Consider the following 19,448-nt stretch of genomic DNA (forward strand, 5'->3'; position numbering starts at 1 on the left):
TGAAGCTCATAGTTCTTCACCGCAACGGCACACAGCCAAAGAAAAGTAGGACGAACACAGCGCTCGACATCGATATCAGGGATCGACTGTATTCCACTGAATCGCACAGGGGTGCAGATCCGAACAGAAGGTCGGGTCTCCGAACTTTTTAGAAGCACTGCTGTCCACAAACAGCGCTCGGTCAGAGAGCACGCATCAAGTCAGCGCCATGCGGGAAAGAGTGGATGTGCATGAAAGTTGCTGCGGCTAAACTGAATGAAATGTACAGAAGACAGAGTAAGAGCAAGGAAAAGCAGATTTAATTGCGATTCAAGCAATGCATATATTTCGAAACATCACAGGTTTCCTTCTTTATACTGTGTATAAGGTGTGCGAAAGAGGGCGACACGTAGAGTTGTAGCAGTGCACCCTCGAATTGACCATTTTCAGAAAAGCCAGCGCCACCTGTCGTGCAAACCGGGAAGCCCCGCCGGCACTTTCGGTTGGAAAGGAGTGCTCGAGCAAACATGTGCAAGGCAGCGTTCGGCAGTTCACGTGCGCATGTTTTGTTGTTTTAGTGTTGTTTCTTTGCTGGAAACGTGCGTCTGCTCACGAAAGAGTATGATGGAAGAGAACATCCCAGTGCGTCTGCTCACGAAAGAGTATGATGGAAGAGAACATCCCATTTCCGTTTCTAGAAACAGGGTGGAGAGAAGAGTGCGCGTTGTAGCCGGAAAAACAACAATGTGTGGTAATACCTACACTCCGCTACCTCAACGGAACGCCGAATGACCAAGTGAAAATGTGCGTGAATGTGCGCCTATGTGCGGATGAGTGTAACAGTATAATGGGATGCTCTTTCCTAATGCGCACAGACGTTTATGTTTGCGCTTGCTTGAGAGGGGAGGAGTTTCTGCTAACTTCACACAGCACCTTTTGCCTCAGGGCAGACTTAGCTCATTAGTAAACGACCACGGCTCGTGCTGATACGGCAGAGCGCTGCTTTGCGTGCAAACGGACCGCCGGAGCGTTACAATGCGCGGATATACGCGAAGTTGCGCTCGGCCATGCTCCCCCTGTTCAGGTAGCACAGCTTGGCATTGTAGCATTAATGGAGAATGTCCATACTAGTATATACCATTGGGCTTTCCTGCGTCGATGGCAAAACTTCTAAAACGACCGAGCAGTGTGCACTTGGAAGTAAGCGCGAAATAAAGCCGGAACGCCCGTTTCGAAACGTGCTGGATGTGCGCATTACGGGCCCAATCAACGGGTTCGTCCTGTGCCCCTTGTATCTCGTCGCGGCCTTTATTACCTACAAGTCTCGCTGTTTTAAAACGCGTGGTTAGATTAAGATAAAAACGCGTTGCAGTTACATGGCAGTTACAGCACGCATCAGCCGCCGCACTACAGCGGAGGAATGCACAGCCGGCTCATGTTTTCCAACCAAAACCAAATCGCCTATAGATGGCGTTGGGTACGCCTTCACCACGCATGCGCAGAAACTTTTCTGAAAATGGTCAATTTTGCGGTGTAGGACATTCCAGTGGAGCTTCAAGGTGACTGAGCTCACATCTATCATATCCTGTTACTTCTCCATTTTCGCTTGTCTGGAAACTAGAGCTTAAAAAGAGACTTTCGCACGACCCTTGTAGATGCCGAGCGCGACGTCCAAAACAGTGTTCCGACACAGTAAAAGGCCGAAATACCTCGTCGCTAAAAATAATTAAAAAGCCCTGCACGACAAACACACAGTGGCACGTGGTAAACCATACTTCTATACAAAGTGCAACCGCAGATAAAGTGCAAACAGGTTCATAAGTGTACTCACAGGTTTTGTGACCTTTGCAGTACAGTCGTGCGCAAAAGTGCGGAGACCATGGGAATGGCGGTGATTGCATCCGCCCATTTCTGCCAGATACTCATTTATAGACAGAAAAATTGCAGACAGGATAACTTACTTCGTCAGGCACCCTATGCAAATCTTTAAAGCAGGCGTTGCATGGTGAGAAATGGCTGGCACGCAGTTCTGTCAGCTTGCGTGGTCTCCACTTTTGCGCACGGGTGCACATAATGCACCACATGCATAAGCACCGCAGGGTTCTGCTGGGTGTCGAGCTGTGGTAAAGCTCCCTAGCAAAGCTCCTCGGCCTTCTGACTAGCCGCACAACGGCGTGTATTTTTCATCCGCCGTAGTGAAGTACTTTTTCTCGCATGACTTGCTATAAATTCGTTGCACTTTGTGCCACTTTACTCCGACTCTCTGCAGTGAGTCTTGCCTGTGCACGTCTCCTCAGCAGAGACTCCACGTTACCTTCGCAATCCGGGAGCGAAATAGGCTGATCCTTTATATTACATGAGAGAGATGGCATCTACTGTCACACCGAATCAAGAGATGATGAAAAGCACGTAATACTCGCGCTGAATGGTTTCGATTGTTAGCTTGCTGTATGGTGAACAATCGCGCTTTTTAACAGTGTGCGAGACAAATCTCCGCAGCGGTAACGTCGATTATTCGGCCCGCAGCTTGAAATGCGGCGCGACAGCTGGCAAAGCAGCCGCAGGCCTACGCGTACGGCGTACGTAGAGCATTGGCGAGAGCTTCTGCCACGGGTGTATACACGGAGGCGATGCAGCGAATGAATGGCGACGCACGGTTCAACGTGCGCAGCCGTACGCGACGCACTGTTGGCCTCACGAGTTGCAATAGTGGCCAGCGTACAGAGAGTTCGCCCAGCGCCAAGCATACGGCACAAGACACCGGGAGAGTTGAGAAGGTCAAACTTCGCCACGGAAGCTATGGAAAAGCGTCCAAAATAGCACTGACTTCGGGTGACGCGCGGTTTCAGAGTGATGTAGCTACTGTAGTGAATGACTGTCCTCAAGACGACTGCTCCGGTCCAATGAAGATGATGTCAAGAGCAAGCACACGTTGAGACTGGCGGTCGCATCACAAACATCACCAAATCGCGTGGCTTAGACGTTAAGAGACGCTAACGGCATGTTACTGTTGGCTTAACTAGTCATCGCGGTAACCGCCGAAGAGATTGCAAATGACGCGACCGGCAATGTCACCACAGCCGAGCACCCACAACACCGCTTTAGTCCCGACGGAAGGTCGTGAGCGCACTCCGGAGGCGAGCGTCACTGGCCCAGAACGAGCGCCTTGATGTATTCGATGACGGCCGGCTCGTAGAGGATGCTCATGTGTTCCACGTTGTCCAGCGTCTTCTCGTAGACGCGCTGGTTCTGGCCGTACTGAAAGCGAAGGCAGCCGCGCAAGCTGCGCAGGTTGACGGTGCCGTCGCCGTCGCCGAAAACCACCTGCGGCTGGATGTCTGGGAAGCCGGGCTTGTGGTATTCGATCCTGCAGACACGACAGCACCCGTCACCGAGGAGTCTGTGCTCAGCTTTTGGGAAAAGCCAGTGCACCTTCTCAAATTCAGTTATGCCTCAGCAAACAAGAAACATATCTCGCCTGTTTGCTAAACACCGTTGATGAAGACAGATGGAAGTGCGATTCGAAAGAGCAGCCCCGAACCTGTCCGTGCACAAGACACTTCGCTTCACCCACAATTGAGCTGTGTAAAATGATATCTCGGTCCAATAGGCAGATTGAACGTTGCGTTAGTACGCTGGAACCACCACATTAAACCGAGACTTCTAAAACGAGAATAAAAGTTAGAGACTGCCAAAGAGCTACGCAAGGCCTCGCCATTACCTTAAGTGGCACAAATTGGGGTAGTAAAAAGGTGTCCAATAATCTTAAAGACCTCCTAACAAGAGGGAAATGGCGCCAACTGCCGAAGCGTTGGGCAATTATGAAATGATTTCTACAGGGCACACAGCCGATGAGAAGAGAAGATCGAAGTATTACTCTAGGCATCTACCAGGCATTTTTCGCGCCGGGTGCCTCCGACTAGAAAGAAAACACTTGTTTTGTTTCTTCCTCGCAGTCCGCGGCCCGTGGTAGCGAAGCAAACTTTGCAGTGCCCCATTTCGCCTCCAAGTCCAGCTTAAATTTCCGCCATTCATAAATGGTTGAGACCTCACCTCTCTATTGTGCTGACGTTTCGGCCGTGCAGACAGTGGATTTCTACTCCTGGCGCAGTGTTGTCGAGCATGTACGGCCGCGTGTCCTTGTACATCTCGTAGCCATCGGGGAAGCCGATGTCATCGAAGAATGCTTTGTAGTCGGCCAGGCCGTAGCTGCGATCGAGCGTCTTCACGAGCACCTCGGACTCGTTCCAGTAGAGCCGGTTGGGAAGCATGTACGCCAGGCTGGGAGTGGAGCGTTGCTCGGGCCGCACAGACAGCGGGTTGATCACCACAACGCCCAGGTTCTCGCCTGCGCAGAACAAAAGTCACCCTTGCTCATGCTGCGACGACTGCAGCCTTCGTGTGAGAATGGCATGATCGTGACCGACTGCTGGTGGAGAAATTTGCCAGCCGCCATCGCTTCTCCGACAAACCCGGACATACCGAACTCGCGGGGGGCCTCGGAATATAGTTCGAAATATCGACAGTTCGGTATATAAAACAATGGCAATGGTTAAGTCTATCTGTAACTAGAAGCTAGAACACATCGCAACCATGCCCATAACGAGATTCTCGCAGTGACGTGTTCGCTAGGCGTTGCTAGGCTTAACCTGATTCGCACCAAATCCGCAGCCGACAGTGCTGAGGAACGACTGTTTATCGTAAGGTGTCTAACCCTATTAGCAAAACGATAAATATAGAATTTCCGCTCAATAAAATTAAGGCGCTAGCAATGACAAAAGTAGCTAATCCCCCCCCCCCCCCCCCCCCAAGTCCCGAACCGTGCCGCACTACATACACGCCTGCGCCGGTGTCGACACCAGGAGAGCTTTCATTAGGCACCGCGGCACAGTTCGGAACTTGCAGGAGGGGGAGGGGGTCAGTCCGATAGTACTGTAGGCTTCCGCAGCGCCTTTCGGCAGCGAATCAAGCCAGGTGAGGGCCATCGCTAGCTTTAGTTAGGTTGGCTTCAGCGCATCACTGCGATGTGGACTGTACGACAGACCGAAGGCCACACTCAAGCACAACCCACGTTTACCTCGTCACGCGGTTTCACAGCGCACGCACTACACCAGCACGTGCGCAAGGCCGCGCAGCAGTCCCGTCTCTGAGCGCGGATAGTGATGGAAGAGCAACGTGCGGAATTCTGCGAGAAGCGCCATTTGCGGGGGCTTGGCGCAATTGCACCGCTCGTTAGATGTGTCGGAGTTCGATTTACTGTGCGGCTTTCCTATATTTTTGCACGGGATTTTCAAAGGGGATAATTTGCAAGTTCGATACAGCCAGTAATTCCAAATATCCAAATTCAATATACCCGGGCTGCACTGTAGTGCGAAAAGAAATATTTCCCGACGAGAATGCGCAATGGGGTATACTTCTCTAGGACTCTCTAAGCTATCAAGACGAATTCCAGCAACTTTTGGAAAAAAAAAGCCTGATTTCACTAGTCTGATACAACTCAAGACCGAAGCGGAAAATTCTCCAAGGAGGTCCTCTTGGCAAATGGAGTCGAGCGATTCTCATGACGTCATGGTTAATCGCCTTAAGCTTGCTATCGTGATATCGCAGAGGGTGCCAGATGAAAGGGGATAAGCGGACTAACCGCGACGTCATGAAAATCGGTCTACACCATTGGCTGGACGGCCTACTTTGAGGGGCTTCTGCCGCTTCGTTCTGGAGTTGTATCCGACTATAGCGCACATTAGGGAAGCCAAGTCCTACTTTCATTTTCACAAGTGCAGTTTCAAACCACTGGTCCATAAAAATGTTGCGCGCTTTTGTTTCCGCTTACGTGTCCTGGAGACACGTCTCCCGATAGTACTTCAGTTTGTAGTCCACGCTGCTATCGAAGCATTTGTACCCCTTATGATAGCCAGAAGCACACTACAGCTGCAAATGGTGGCAGACAGAAGCCCCCGGGCAGCTCACCTGAAGCGTAGGCCTTCAGGGCCTTGACAGCGCCGCCCCATGCGCCGCCTAGAGTAACAAGGGCACGGATGTGTTTGTCCTTCCACGCCTGCCTCTGTCGGCTGAAGAAGTAGCGTAGGTTGGGGCAGCCCATGCTGTGGCACACCAGGATGACGCTCTGGTCTCCATTGGTCGAGAACGTCTCCTCGATGAGGTCGTGCAGGCGCTCGAAATAGTCCCCCAGTTCATCTGAACCACGGTCAGAAGAAAGAATGGTTACGCCAGGTCCTGTTACGGCGCAGTGGCACTTCCAATAGCACGACCTGTGTGCTTGAACGAAGGAGTTTAAAATAGAGCGATAGCTCTACTAATTGTGAATCTCGAGTTTCAGTTCGTTAGTGCACTGACGTTGAAATAACCTTTGGAAAAGGAAAGCACTATGTCAGATGCCGAAGCATACTTTGAAGACGTCATCGCATTGGCCAAAGACAAATTTGGCCCTACCAACATTGGCGCACCCCAACTCCCAAAATATGGCCCACCCCAATCCTGAAATTCACCTTGAAATCTATATAGAAACTAATTTGACTATGGCCAATACGATGGTGACCTCCAAATTCGGCCCACCCCCAACCCCCAAATTTCACCTTCTCAGCTTTGGACCAAAATCTGACCCGGGCTAAATGGTTAAAACTTGCAACTGAGTACGTAATGTACGTAATCCGAGTGCATATAGCAGCCGCAACAAAAAATCAAGCCATGAGATAACAGCAAAATCGTAGTAAAGCAAGAAAAAAGCTATTCCCTCGACCTTCGGTGTAATGGAATTAAACCACATTTTTGTTGTGTGTGTTGGCGATTGCGACATTCGAATCAACGTGCTATAATGTTCGCAAAAATTAACCAACGAGACTGTCACGGAGACATCGAACTGCTGTGATAGGTGCATTCCCTTAGGAGAAGTGGTTGTCGATTGATTTGTAGTTAGAAGATCAGTTTGGAGAGCGAGTGTTTCCATCGCATTCTCCTGCAATTTGCAGTTACCCATACCAGGACATGGATCTCAACAGCAAGTGCGGGCAGCGCTCGAAGACTGAGGTCACCAGACAAGACGCAATGCAATGCAATTGTTTTTATTTCACCGCCGAAAAAATTTCGCGCCAGACACTGCCTCGTCTGTGCCCGAATCCCCAATTTCTACTTCTGTCTGATAGTTCTAATCTGACGCGTCTGCTGTGGTTACCAAGGATTTTGTCACATCAAAAATGCTTTCAGGCTCGCCTGAGTTGTTGGCTTCCTCGTACGACGGAAATAAAATACTACACTCCTGAAGTAGCAAGAAGACTCCCCCTTGCCGGGAATAATAAACACGGCGAGAGGGAAACACGATCATGCAAGCAAGTGAGCCATTTTCGCACCAGCGGCTATGCAGGTTTGTCGCTGAAAGATCGTATTCCATAATAGTTGGAAGGAAGATTTCCCCTGTAGGACGTTTTGTGAAGGCAGCTACTAAGCGATGAATTATTTGATCCTGTTGCTTAATATGTAAGCGATGCATTATTGCTTAAAAGTAGAAGTTTTGTTCCACGAGCATCAGAAGGTAAGCGATAGTTTTCGAATAGATTCACAAATTTTTGCCTAGTCAGCAGTGATGAACAGCATATAGGCGGCAAGTAACTTTGGTATCATTACTATGAGGGTGCATGCTATTTCTTGGTTTTATAACTTTACTGAACTACACGTGTCAGGGCGATTCAGATATGCTGCCGATGGACGATATTGTCGAATAGGAGGAGTTGCCTTATTACCAAATAGTATATTCAGATAAAATAGCACAGCCAGATATGAACAAACGAACTGGCGGTATATGCTCCGTTCTCACATATGAATACTTTTTTGTGTGTTCACGTTAACATACGGTATTTCCATAAGGTGCTTTCGTCGAGTAGTCGACCAATGGAACTTTCGGCATCTGCGAGCGAAGCACTAAAACAAAGGACATAGGGTTGAGACCTAGGTGAGGTTAAGTCTGCAAATGACTCGCCAAATACTTTGGCCCATATACTTTGCATAGACTATACATACCAGGCATACGTCCAATTACACGGAAATACGTACTCGGAGCTTTCCTGAAGTCGTAAGGAGCCCCGCGAACGTCGACGCCACGCTGGTATCCAAGCAGAAGCAACTCTTCCACGATTCTTGTGAAATAAGCAGCTGCAAGAAAACGAGAGCATGAAGACGCCTGACGACAAATTGCAGAACAAGGCTCTGAAGCTTCTCAAGAAACGTAATAATCTTTACGTAAGCGGGAAGGTCAATCTCTGAAATACCCCACAGCTAAGTACGGTTCTGCAGGTAACCCTCACCATTCGCAAATTACAGCTCACAATGGCCGAAAGTGGGCGACACGAAGAGCGAGCGAGTGCACTCACTGGGGGACACCTGGCTCGGGTCCAGCCACTCGACGGTGGACGTGTTGCCGAAGCCGGGCACCCGCACGTCCACCCCGTCTGGAGACCTGGTGGTTCTGGTCTTGTTATCGTAGACCAGCCTCATGTTGTCCACCCAGCAGTCGAGCACGTAGGGAACCATGAGCTCGAGGTTCACCCAGAGGTCGAAGTAGTCGGCCGTCCGCCGCTCGCAGAAATAGTGCACCGTCTCGGTCTTGTTGAGCTTGGCCTCCAGCTGGCTCCCTCCGTCACCAGGAACTGCGCGTGAACAGGGGTGCAACTTGTACGCCAGTAGCCCCGAAAAATCTTGAAAGGCGTTCTTAGTTCCACACGACGCGAAGAATGGCTGAACAGTGCAACACATAAAGATGGGTCCGTGCGGGGTACCGCCGCGATGACGGCAGCACTTGGGTAAAGTAGTCAGGTCACTGGACCGGTGCTTGCGACACGGCAAAACTAGCGGCACTGACGCGCACGCCAAATAATTTTACAGTCACACACGTAGGTAAATCACAACGATAGTCGCCACGACAGTCTCAAGACTGACCAACATGAAATAGCAGAATTAGGAGACTGCCATACGTTCGTGATTAGGGTATGAGCTCGCAGTATGAAGACTGCATATGCCTGCCAATTTCGTTTGGAGAAAAGCTATTGGCGCTGGCGACTCCCGTCTTTTACGACAGCACAGCCCCCAAAATTCTGGTCGATCGAAATGCCCGCAGGCGGGCAAACACACGGATCGGCGCCCCTCTGGAGTCTTCGCGGCAAAACCGCTGAGAAAGGTGGCGTCCCAACCGGCCCCTGTCGCGCTCTTTCGCGTCACCGCCCGTGGCGGATTCACGCGCCCTCAGCGAGAACCGGCCAAGGTCGGACCGTCTACGCTCCTGAAGGTGGCGACCGTCACGTGACCTGCAAGGTCGCAGGTTCGGCACTCCACAGCCTTAGCCGCGATTTGCTCAACTCGCAAGGTTTGCTCTGACGAGAGCGATATACGCACTTCCCGCGCCAGTTGCCACGTTGGTGTAACCGCAAGAGACGGATAAATGGATGCCCATCACGCCAAAAACGTCAGCGGCTGAAATGAGGGCTGAGCTCCGCGCACGCGAAAACTCACGCGAGGACGGAGAGTGGCGCCGTCGCGTGAAGAGTTGAGCGTGTCGCTTGACCCGTCGCCAGCTCCCGAATCCACGGACAATTTCGCACGACGCCCGGAAGTGCATGCCCCCGCGATTTGTCAAACCGCGCTGTGCCGTTTTCCGTGGTTTGTGACCTGCCTCAAAGAGCGCGTCGAATTGGTTTGTCATCACCGCTGCCGCTGCACCGTAGAGAAAACAGTCAATTTGCTGTGGCTGTGAGGTACAGTCGTAAAATTAAATGGTTGTCGTAAGTACTAAAACATCTTGAAACGGGCGAGCGCACTACAGGGAGAGATGCGTGTAGAGTCGGGGCCGGGCTCTCGATTCCTCGTGCCGCTGAGTTTCAGGGCGGCGGGTGCAGAATCACTCGCGGGGCAAATGTTCACTCGCATATGGTTTGCTCGCTTACAACCCGGTCGAGGTGACAAATTGCGTATACCAAGCCGCAGTGCGCAGACAGTGAAAGACGAAAGCACGTCTCCGCTGGTGCACGTCGCGCAAATCGCCTGTCTCCGCCGCGCTTGCCCGAGGTTTCGCCACTAAGCGACAGAGCTAACGACGGCGGTCCTCGCCGCGCCACCGCGTCGCGGTTTTTTTCCCGCATATGGAGGCCAGCCACACTTGAAGTAGCGGGGCGCAACTACATCTGCTCCAGGACTAGCCTCTCTGGGAAGAGCGACTGAGCTTTGATCGTTGATCGTCGCCGCACTGGCCTCAGTGATGCGCAGAATGTGCCCTGCAGCTCCAGGCATGCAGCTAACACGATGCGCAGTATGCAAATTCCTCACTGTGTTCTTGAGAATAATAGATACCGGACCAAGGAATAAGCGAGGAAAAACTATACAGCGAATATAGACCCCTGGGGTAGTGATGCGACGGAGTGAATGCCTCAGTATATAGTCACGGTGTCCTATAAGCCTGACCAAATTACTGCTACGAACCGAGTCAGGCCAGGTCAGATCTTCAGTCTGTCGAAGTCGGCAGCCGGGGAGTACGTCACTGAGAAGTAAGGGCGTGCTAAATATGCCTCCCGATGGAGTAAACACTTGTCCCATATTTCACTCCTTTGACTGGAAGGAGTGCGGCGATTTTCGACAGTGATGTGCACTGTCTACAGGAGTGGCTATACTTATAACAAGAAACATGAAAAACCTTCGCCACTGTTATGGTATGGTTCCTTGCTCCAGGGACCAGCAATGCTTACTTTTTGTTGTTTTTAATGCGTAAGGGTAGATCTCGGTTATATGGGTCCAAAGGAAGAAGTAATACGGTAAAGACGGGTGTGGAAACCACACCCGAGTATAGGAAGGCAGCAAGGGAATTCGCGGAGCTATATTGCTAAACCTACATAGCCTGGCTAGGACAATCGTACAACAGCTTTCGCTGATTCACGAGCAAAGTCAGTAACCCTAGATCTACATTCTGCATGGAATCTAGAGTCAGCCGTAAGACCTTGATTACCCCCCTCCTCCTCCCTCAGTGAATTCCTTTCATTTCCCCCTACCAGCTTCGGCAGGTGGGGGCAATTGTGGCCTAGTGGCTTGGAGGGGTTATCACGAGGGCTGAATGGAACGCAATCGTATAACAGCTTTCGGTGTAAAAAAAAAAAAAAAACTGATTACACTTGAGCGCAGTGTGCATCCTTCCGAATGAGTGGCTTTAGATGAAGTAGTCTTGCGCGAAGATGCATTCAAAAGATACATTCAGAAATGGCTTCTGGAAAAACGCTGTAGGGCGAGCCTCGCCTTGGCAGCCTTTCGGCGACAAAAACCGAAAGCAGGGACACGTGGCGTTAAATAAAAACCAGAGACTCGTCACTCAAACAGAGCGGTCGTTCGTTTCGCAGCACCGTAGGGCAGATGGCCGCGAGCTGGCGAAGGACATCCCAGAAACTGATCCCTCTCTAGGCGTCGATGACGACATGTGCGCGACAGAACGCCGGCTGGCAAGAGGTCACGAGACTTGCCCGGCATTAGTCACGGGGCCGAAGCGGGCGGCGTCCTCAATTAGGCGCCAGCACGCAAGCAGTCGTCGCCATCAAGTGTGACGTCGTCGAGACAACCGAGCGCGTTCTATGTCAAAGCTTTTATCAACGTTAGCGACCGCTGCCGAAATTAATGAACCGCGAGAGAGCGGCGGCACTGGGGGAATGAGGCGTGGTATACGGGCACTGTTAACCTCGCGACTGTAAGCTCAGCGTGAGCGGCCAGTGGCGGGGTGTAATTCAATCAGCCCCAGTTCTGAGAAGGGGAGGCCAACAAAGATTCAGCTCCCTTGGGCGTTGCTTTTCTTGCGAAATGCAAACAATGGCGCGAAGCATTTATGCGCTACGTTCGCGGAGACGAGCTCGCGATGCTGCTCCCAGGAACTGCACAGGGCGCCGAGAAGAAACTTCCACATTACTTTGCGCTTCAGTGAACGCTTTCGAAAAATGCATAATTGTAGGGGAGTCGAAAGAGAACACGTTTTTATCCACCTCTAAGCCACGGTGAAAAAACGGTGAATTTGGCAGCCATGCTGACCTGTGGCGTATTAAATGAATTTTGGTAAACGAGTTTAATTAGCGATGCCTGGAGGTTAGGACCACTGGCAAGTTCGCATCCGCAGCGCGAGAAAATGCGACGCTTCTTTCTACACAAAACCGAAGCAGAGCAAATAAGGTGCTTCGTCTTCGTCCCTGAGAGCGACGAAGAAAAGGAGAGTGGGTGCAATTTGCGAAATAATTTAATTGGCTGTTTAATTAACTTCGTTATTTTTCGTAAAAATTACCGACTTCGCCGCGGATGACAGTTGTTTTTGTTCTTGGAAATATATTTACGACACCTTATTAGAAATTTTCGAAAGTTCGTCTAAACACCCGCTAGAGAGGATGACGACAGTGAAATTACAGCGGGCTTTTAAAACTGCGTAACGTGGAACAAGGGTTAGAGCCAAACACTTTTCGGTACTATAAATTCTCGGGCCCCAGCTTATTTTTGTGTGTGAATTTTGACGTTTCGGAGCCGAGTGAGCAGCTGTGAGTCACGCCGCAGTTGAGCGCCCCGGACAGAGTTCGACCACCTGGTACCTAAAGTTATCCCAAAGCTCAGTGCACGATCGTTTCCACGCTTCGTCCGAATCTAAGCGTCGCCGCAGCGACCGGGATCGAACCACGAGCCACGGCGTCACGTGATCAGCGAACACCGCGAGCTGTTACCGCAACACGTGAATAAACGCGGGCGTATGCGGTGCAGTTAGGCGCTTGCCTTCTAGTTCACTTTTTTCGTGCAACAGCGATTGAGTGTTGGAGACGCCCGGCATGGGTTCCGGCAAGAGGTCTCTAGCGCGCACTACAGTTGCGCGCAGACGCGGCGAACGTGCCGTATACGTGGGTTTTTCTCGCCCCCTTCCCTCTACGTGTTGGCGCTGTTCCCGTTGTCCGGATCACACCACCCCGGTCTGGGACAAAAAAAAAAAATTGCGAAACAAATCTATGACGCGTACAAATAAGCGATAACGTCGCACCTCTGCCCTCGGACGATTCTGACCCGCAGATAAGCCACTTTTCCTGCAGATCCGACTGCCCTGTTTCCGCCCTTCTCGTAATGCGACAGCGAACGTCGCGCTGTCAGAGACCTCCCGCGGTCGGCTCGGCTCAAAGAACAAACAAGACAGGAGGTAACGCGCACGTATGTAAGCAGGTTTTCGGTCAACGGAGGGAATCCCGCTAGAGCAAAGCAGAACGAAGTTTCAAACGAGCATTAAGCACGCTTTGTGTGTAGGCGTTTTACGCAACCTGCGGAGTGTCGAGTACAGAGAAAATACATGCGCATGATACACAGCACTCCTGACAACGCCTCATCGCGTTCGCGAATGCGTAGATGCAGTTATCTGTCGCGACATTTGCGACAGGCATGACGCGCCAGCTAGGTGGGAAGAAGTGTGCAAGCAAACGGAGAGAAAAAAAAGAACTGAGTTGATTTTAAAGGCAAGTAACCCTGTCGGAAGATTGGAAACTAGCGGAGGCTCGACCTTTGCTCTCATTGTAAATAACGGGGGGGGGGGGGGGGGGGGGTAAAGAACGCAACGCACAGAAATGAACGCACCTTCAATAAAAAGCATAGTTTTAAAAGCATACTTATTTCAACTTCTACCCCGTCGAGTTCCGCAATGCTCACAAAGCAGTAACTGGAAAAGACGGCAGTTTACAATGCGCCTACGCGGATGCGAGATACTTGGTGAATCGTTGCGCTGCTTTCTATCAGTGCAGTCTGCTATCGTGTTGTGATACTGTAAGATATCGATACCGATGGCCTCCATAGACAAGTAGGCCAAGTTCGATATCCCGATAGCGTTTGTCAGCTTCCCATTTTCTCGGCACGTGCCGCTCGAAAAACGACCCATAACACCATGGCTAAAAAAAAAACGGGGACAACACTGCTGCCTTGGGCGATAACAAGCGCTTGCTTTTGTTTTCCTGTCGTGACAACGATGTCTAGTTGTGTTTTTGCGAGCCCCGTCAATGCGAAAGCATTGTTACCTCGCGTTTCTTTTGTGCGAGAACCCGGCTTTGCAAGCTTTGCAAGAAAGAATTCATGCTAAGAGCTATCGAACAAAAACACTATGTACTAGCAATTTCCAGCGACTTCAGCAAAGCGTTGCACTCTCGACCAAAGTTTACTTCTACAAACTTCAGCTAAGCGTTGATGACACACATGATGCTTTTAATTTTTTTTTCATGTCTTAGTCGTAGAAAACAACACAACTTTGAATACCTACTCGACCTCTATTAAACCAAATTTCTTGGGAGTATCGCAAGGAAGCGTTTTAGGCCCTTATCTCTAATATATTCATAAATGATATTGGAAATCTGGACTCCTTAAAATTTGTAATCTACGCAGATGATAAGAATTTAATGCAGATGGCAATAAATCTACACGCCTGGGGAACACGTTGTTCATTAATACTGAAAAAGCTAAGGCCATAATTTTCTAAACGAAAGGGAAGCAACCGGATTTCAGATACCCCTTTGTCCATTGTTCCTTAGTGGGAAAATGGCACACATACGTCCCACTTCGTTCCCCATGCTAAATGGCTCGTAAGAGGCTTGGTTTCCTTTACGGGTGTTTAACGTCCCAAAGCGGCTCAGGCTACGAGGGACGCCGTAGTGAAGAGCTCCGGAAATTTCGACCACCTGGGGTTTTTTAACGTGCACTGGCATCGCACAGTACACGGGCCTCTACAATTTCGCCTCCATCGAAATTCGACCGCCGCGGCCGGTATGGAAACCGCGTCTTTCGGGTCAGCAGCCGAGTGCCATAACCTCTGAGCCACCGCGGCGGCGGCTCGGAAGAGGCAGTGGGACGCAGTAGTCCCACTTGTGCTATGCTCCCACCTATCTTAAGGTTTCAATTATTTGTTTAAGAACTGTTTCAACCACGTCCAATAAATGAGGTAGCGAGTCGAGACCTTGAAACTTCTTTTCGTGTGCATTGCAAGTTTTTGGCTAGGTTTGATCTGGCAAAAACAACGAAAATGTCCGATAAGGGATTCCTTTGTTCTCTCTATAGAGAGGAACAACTCTAGGTCACAACATGCAGTTCCGAAGATTTTCGAGAAGGAAGAACTTTTTACCATGCGGAAAACAGCTCGACATTTAACGACTGAATATTGAGTGGTGATTCTCAAACATCGCATGTAGAGTGTTCTTGGGCGCCAGATCATAGTCAAACATTCAGAACTACCAGCAGCAAGAAGCCCTTCCGAATGGATATGGAGGGTAAAAAAACGACCAAAATAGTTCGAGTCTCGGGTGAAGGTCGGCTCATCGGTAAAGAACACAACCTTGTGAAAGTCGAACAAAGGCGTAGACGCCGTTGGTGTTCCACAACGGGAGAAGTGGTGGAAAAAAGTTCATGAAATGGCCAGACGAAACCCAGTGAGGAAATCCATGAAGGTCAATGCATAAATACGGCCCATTTTCTGTATTCCCCATTTATTGCCAACGAGACAAATATGTTCCTCTTAACTATATGTGCTAAAATTGTGCACAAAACGGTTCTCAATAAATTTCACCTCACCAGCAAAAAAAAAAAATGTTCATCAATTTAGCAACAAATACGCTATCCTACAAAGGGTTATTAAATAGCAAACCCATTGAGGTAGTATTATCAGAAGTCTAGGAGTATTTTTGCAGGAAAATACGCCATGGGACAAGCATATTGATTATGTCGGAGGCAAATCTGCACGTGTAGCAGGCCTAATGTACCGTAACCGGCAGTTACTACCTATAAATACTAGACTTATTATCCATCATTCACTTTCTTTCCCACATACACTACGCCTTTTTGGCGCAGACAACAACGACTAAACAAATGTTCAAGCTAACAAAACTTCTAAATAGGCTGGTTAAAATCATTTTTGATAGTCCTCCAACATACACCTCCCACATTTTGCAGAAAACGTTCGCGTTGATAGCGTTACCCAATACAAATATAGCTTGGGGAAAACATTCAGGAGAAAACAAAATAAGAAACGAACTTACTATCACACATTGCATGTGTAAGAGCAAATCATTAATTCTGGCTTGTGTCTTGTTCACGGACTAATCATGGTACGAAAATGTATACAAAAGTTCCTAAAAAGCAGTTTTTCTTTAGGGAAGGTGGAATTAACCCAGAAAATTCATCAGGTAAACTGTTCGTGCTCCGTTGATAATGTGCTGATGCTGCTTGTGTTGCTGAATGCGCCTCTGAATGATTGTGGACTTTGTTTCTCTTTGATTGCAGTGGAAGAGGTGCTTGTTGCTTTTCTGTGAAATGTGTACAGATGATGTGCTCTTGTAAAGGAGATAGGAGGAAAAGCTGTTTTTATGCAGCGTGACCACCTCCCATCTTCTCATGTACAACAGATGGAAATAAAGCGAAACTGAATTCAATTACGTCCTCAGCCCCTTCCATTGTCGGTTGGTTTTAGTTACACTGTACACTGTAGATGGCTGCGAGTCAACCGAGTGAAGGAAATTGAAGGAGTGCAAGCGATTAAAAGCTACAGTCCGTACAGCCCAACTATCAGGTCTGGTCCATGAGTTGCAGGCTGAATATATGGTGCGCTGATCTGCTATAGAGCGTGCATGTCGATATGCCGATGCACGTGTGTTGCAAGTGCAGAGACAAAGCAGATTTTGTACATAAATAAGTTGGAGAGTGTCGTAAGAACGAGTTACAACTTTCACTTCGCAGTCCCTATGGCAGTTCCTTAATTTCGTTTTAATTAAGCATCATGCACTTCCAAAGAACGATTCGCAAAGTGACCTAGTTGTTTGGAGCCCGATACCGGTGGTGTAGCTGTTTTCGTGTTTCTCAAAAGGAGAAAAAAAATACAAGAAAGATATCCTTTGCCGCGTCCCGCAAACAGAAAGGTTGTGGCAGATTTTAGGTCAGGGCATTTTGCTCCCAAAGCAGCAGCATTGTTCGAACTCCACTAACCCTCTTTCCAGAATAGTCATCGGCAGGGGCATACAATGCAAAGATAACAAGAAAGCTCTTTCTCGCCCACCAAGCTATGGCGTGCGGCGTCAGCCACGTGTCCGTAGCCTCCGGGGGATGTAGGTGATGCTCAAGTCGGCGAATTCTCCCGACACCGAAGCGCTGTGTTCGGGTCTGGCGACCGTGAGACGCTTCGCCATTGAGCAGCAGCAGCTTCGCAATGGAGTGTTTTGGAGCTACCCGCCACCGCGTGCCCAGTCAGCGGGTCGGTCGCGCCCGACCAAAATAACGGGGGCTATCTCAGCAAGAGATAAGCGTGGCGTGCTAAGCCAAAGAGAGAAGGGTGCTGCTCCACCGGCAACGGACGTGGCTCACGCTGTCGATTCCTGTGCGCATTTCCAATTTCTGCTTCTGCCGTTTCACGCCGCTTGTTCAAGCCCACAGCTTTATCGATGCCTCGAGCACATCAAGCCTGGCTCGCTAATAAACAGAACAATTTTTGATGCTCTCGCCATCATAACTCCAAAAATCGACATTTACGTTTTCAAGCTACGTACGTAACGAATAGTGTCAACTTCAAATGAGCAACCACTGAAGTCTCCCTGCCTTTCCTCTGGCCTGTCTCATTCTCTCATTGTGGTGATAATGGACACCTGCGCTTTCAGACAAGGGAGGGGAGAAGATTTTGACACTTCAGCCGGAAACATCTTTGGATATTGAACGCCAGCCAAGTTATGTCCGCTGCGTGTCCACGGGTCGACTCCAAAAGGCGAGTACTGGAAGAATGCACCATTTGTACACGTTCCTTTCAAGAGACATCTGCAAACAGCCGGCACAGGGGCCATACGTTGGCCTTGGTCCTAATAATTTGAATCTAGGGCAATGACATTGCAAGTCATGGTTGAGTTACTGCCTCGTTACCCAAACTGCCGCAGCCCAACGCTTCGCGTACTTGTCGAACATGTAGTGAGCAACGGAGAACTGTCTCCGTGCATAGCGCCATTTTGAGTTGCATTTTCTCCCTGTTATATGGGGCTATGTTTAGGAAGGAAAGAAGTATGTTTAGGGTGCTTGCGTACGCTTCAACGCCTCAATTACGCAATGTCTGCGTAATGTTTCTAACGAATCGAATACTTAATCATAAGCTGTTGCGCATGTAAAGCTCCATTACATTCTGCGCGACCGTACAATGTAAGGCTTGGTTACATTCAGAATTCGATTTTTTTTAAGACACCAGTATTTCTAAGAACGGCCTTACATTGCTCTGCTAACTCACCGTTCAGCTCCGAATGTCGAAGCCTTTACTATACTGTCTACAACCAGCTATATTAAACTGGGAGGACGCAAACATTCTAATCCAGAGGAATGGGATGTTAAGGGCCTGAAAGATTAGACTGACCAGCTTATCAGTTGCGCGCAAGGACTGAAGTAATAGAAAGGTTTATCACACGCGCATCCCCCCGTATCACACGCGCTCATCGGATATCCCGTAACTCCCACCTTAACGCCGTCTACCCCGAGCACTCTCGCACTGTAACGTATCAACAGTCTTTCTTCCTTAGAAGAGCCAACGACTGGGATGGCCTTCCATCCAAAGTGGCGACCATCATCAATCCAGTTCATTTCAAATCCGCCGTCGAAGATCATCTATGTCCAAAATAATACAATTTTAGAAGCCCACCCCTCATGTAATGTCCTTGTGAACCTTTGAGGGACAATAAATAAATAAGCTGTGCGTCCGCTAAAACTTTGCGTACGAAACTGGGGCACCTCACGCGCAGTGCCGGCCGTCCTGGCAACGGCAGGTTTAGATTAGATAACTAGCGTAGCGACCGAGAAGCGTAGTGTAAGTCAAAGCTCTTGAACTGTGCGTGTGCGTGTGTCGTAGAAACTTGTTTTCTTAATGGCGGTATGGGTGCACTCAAAGGTTTTGTTTTCTGAAAACCGGAAATCAATAAGCGCAAATCGAATGAAAATGTATATTACGGTACAAGGTTGGTGAAGTACTTCGCATGGTGCCGTTGATATGGCGACATGACAGTGTGCGCCGTACGTAGGTAGGCTTAACGTAATATTTGAACAGTGTCCCCATTGAAGGTTACGCTATACCCAAACGTGTAATAATTATTTCAGAAAGACGACGCGATTCGTACAGAGAATTATCGCAGCCAAAGTCACTAAAATAGAGCAAGCTAGGTTAGCAGTACTATTCAATCGTTCGTAATTGCAACCGGGAAATTCACATAGCTAAGATCAGGCACAGGTTAAATCATTAGTTATTCGAAATTGCACACTGCAGTCTTTTTACGTGCATTTAGCTTTTTCGGTGATACATGCACACTATAGTTGTCATCTATACACGCTGGTTGTCACTGCCATCCAAACAGGGCTCCTTGCTGTCTCCCAATTTAACTGTTATTGCAAATGTTATTTACTTGTTCACTGATATAAGAAAAGAGTCTGAA

General features: G+C 49.3%; 1 protein-coding gene across 1 annotated transcript in view; it reads right to left on the reverse strand.

The window, feature by feature from the left end:
• Positions 1-277: 277 nt before the first annotated feature.
• The window catches only part of LOC144115223 (lysosomal phospholipase A and acyltransferase-like), a 29,841-nt gene continuing 10,670 nt past the window's right edge, over positions 278-19,448 (reverse strand). Inside the window, exons 3-7 of the mRNA XM_077649503.1 lie at positions 8,361-8,636; positions 8,044-8,142; positions 5,947-6,174; positions 4,033-4,327; positions 278-3,346 (exon numbers count right to left, since the gene is read on the reverse strand). Of these exons, the coding sequence (XP_077505629.1) occupies positions 3,124-3,346; positions 4,033-4,327; positions 5,947-6,174; positions 8,044-8,142; positions 8,361-8,636 (1,121 nt within the window). The 3' untranslated portion in view covers positions 278-3,123. The remainder of the gene's footprint in view (positions 3,347-4,032; positions 4,328-5,946; positions 6,175-8,043; positions 8,143-8,360; positions 8,637-19,448) is intronic.

Source organism: Amblyomma americanum, chromosome 1, assembly GCF_052857255.1.
Source record: "Amblyomma americanum isolate KBUSLIRL-KWMA chromosome 1, ASM5285725v1, whole genome shotgun sequence".
Classification (NCBI taxonomy): domain Eukaryota; kingdom Metazoa; phylum Arthropoda; class Arachnida; order Ixodida; family Ixodidae; genus Amblyomma; species Amblyomma americanum.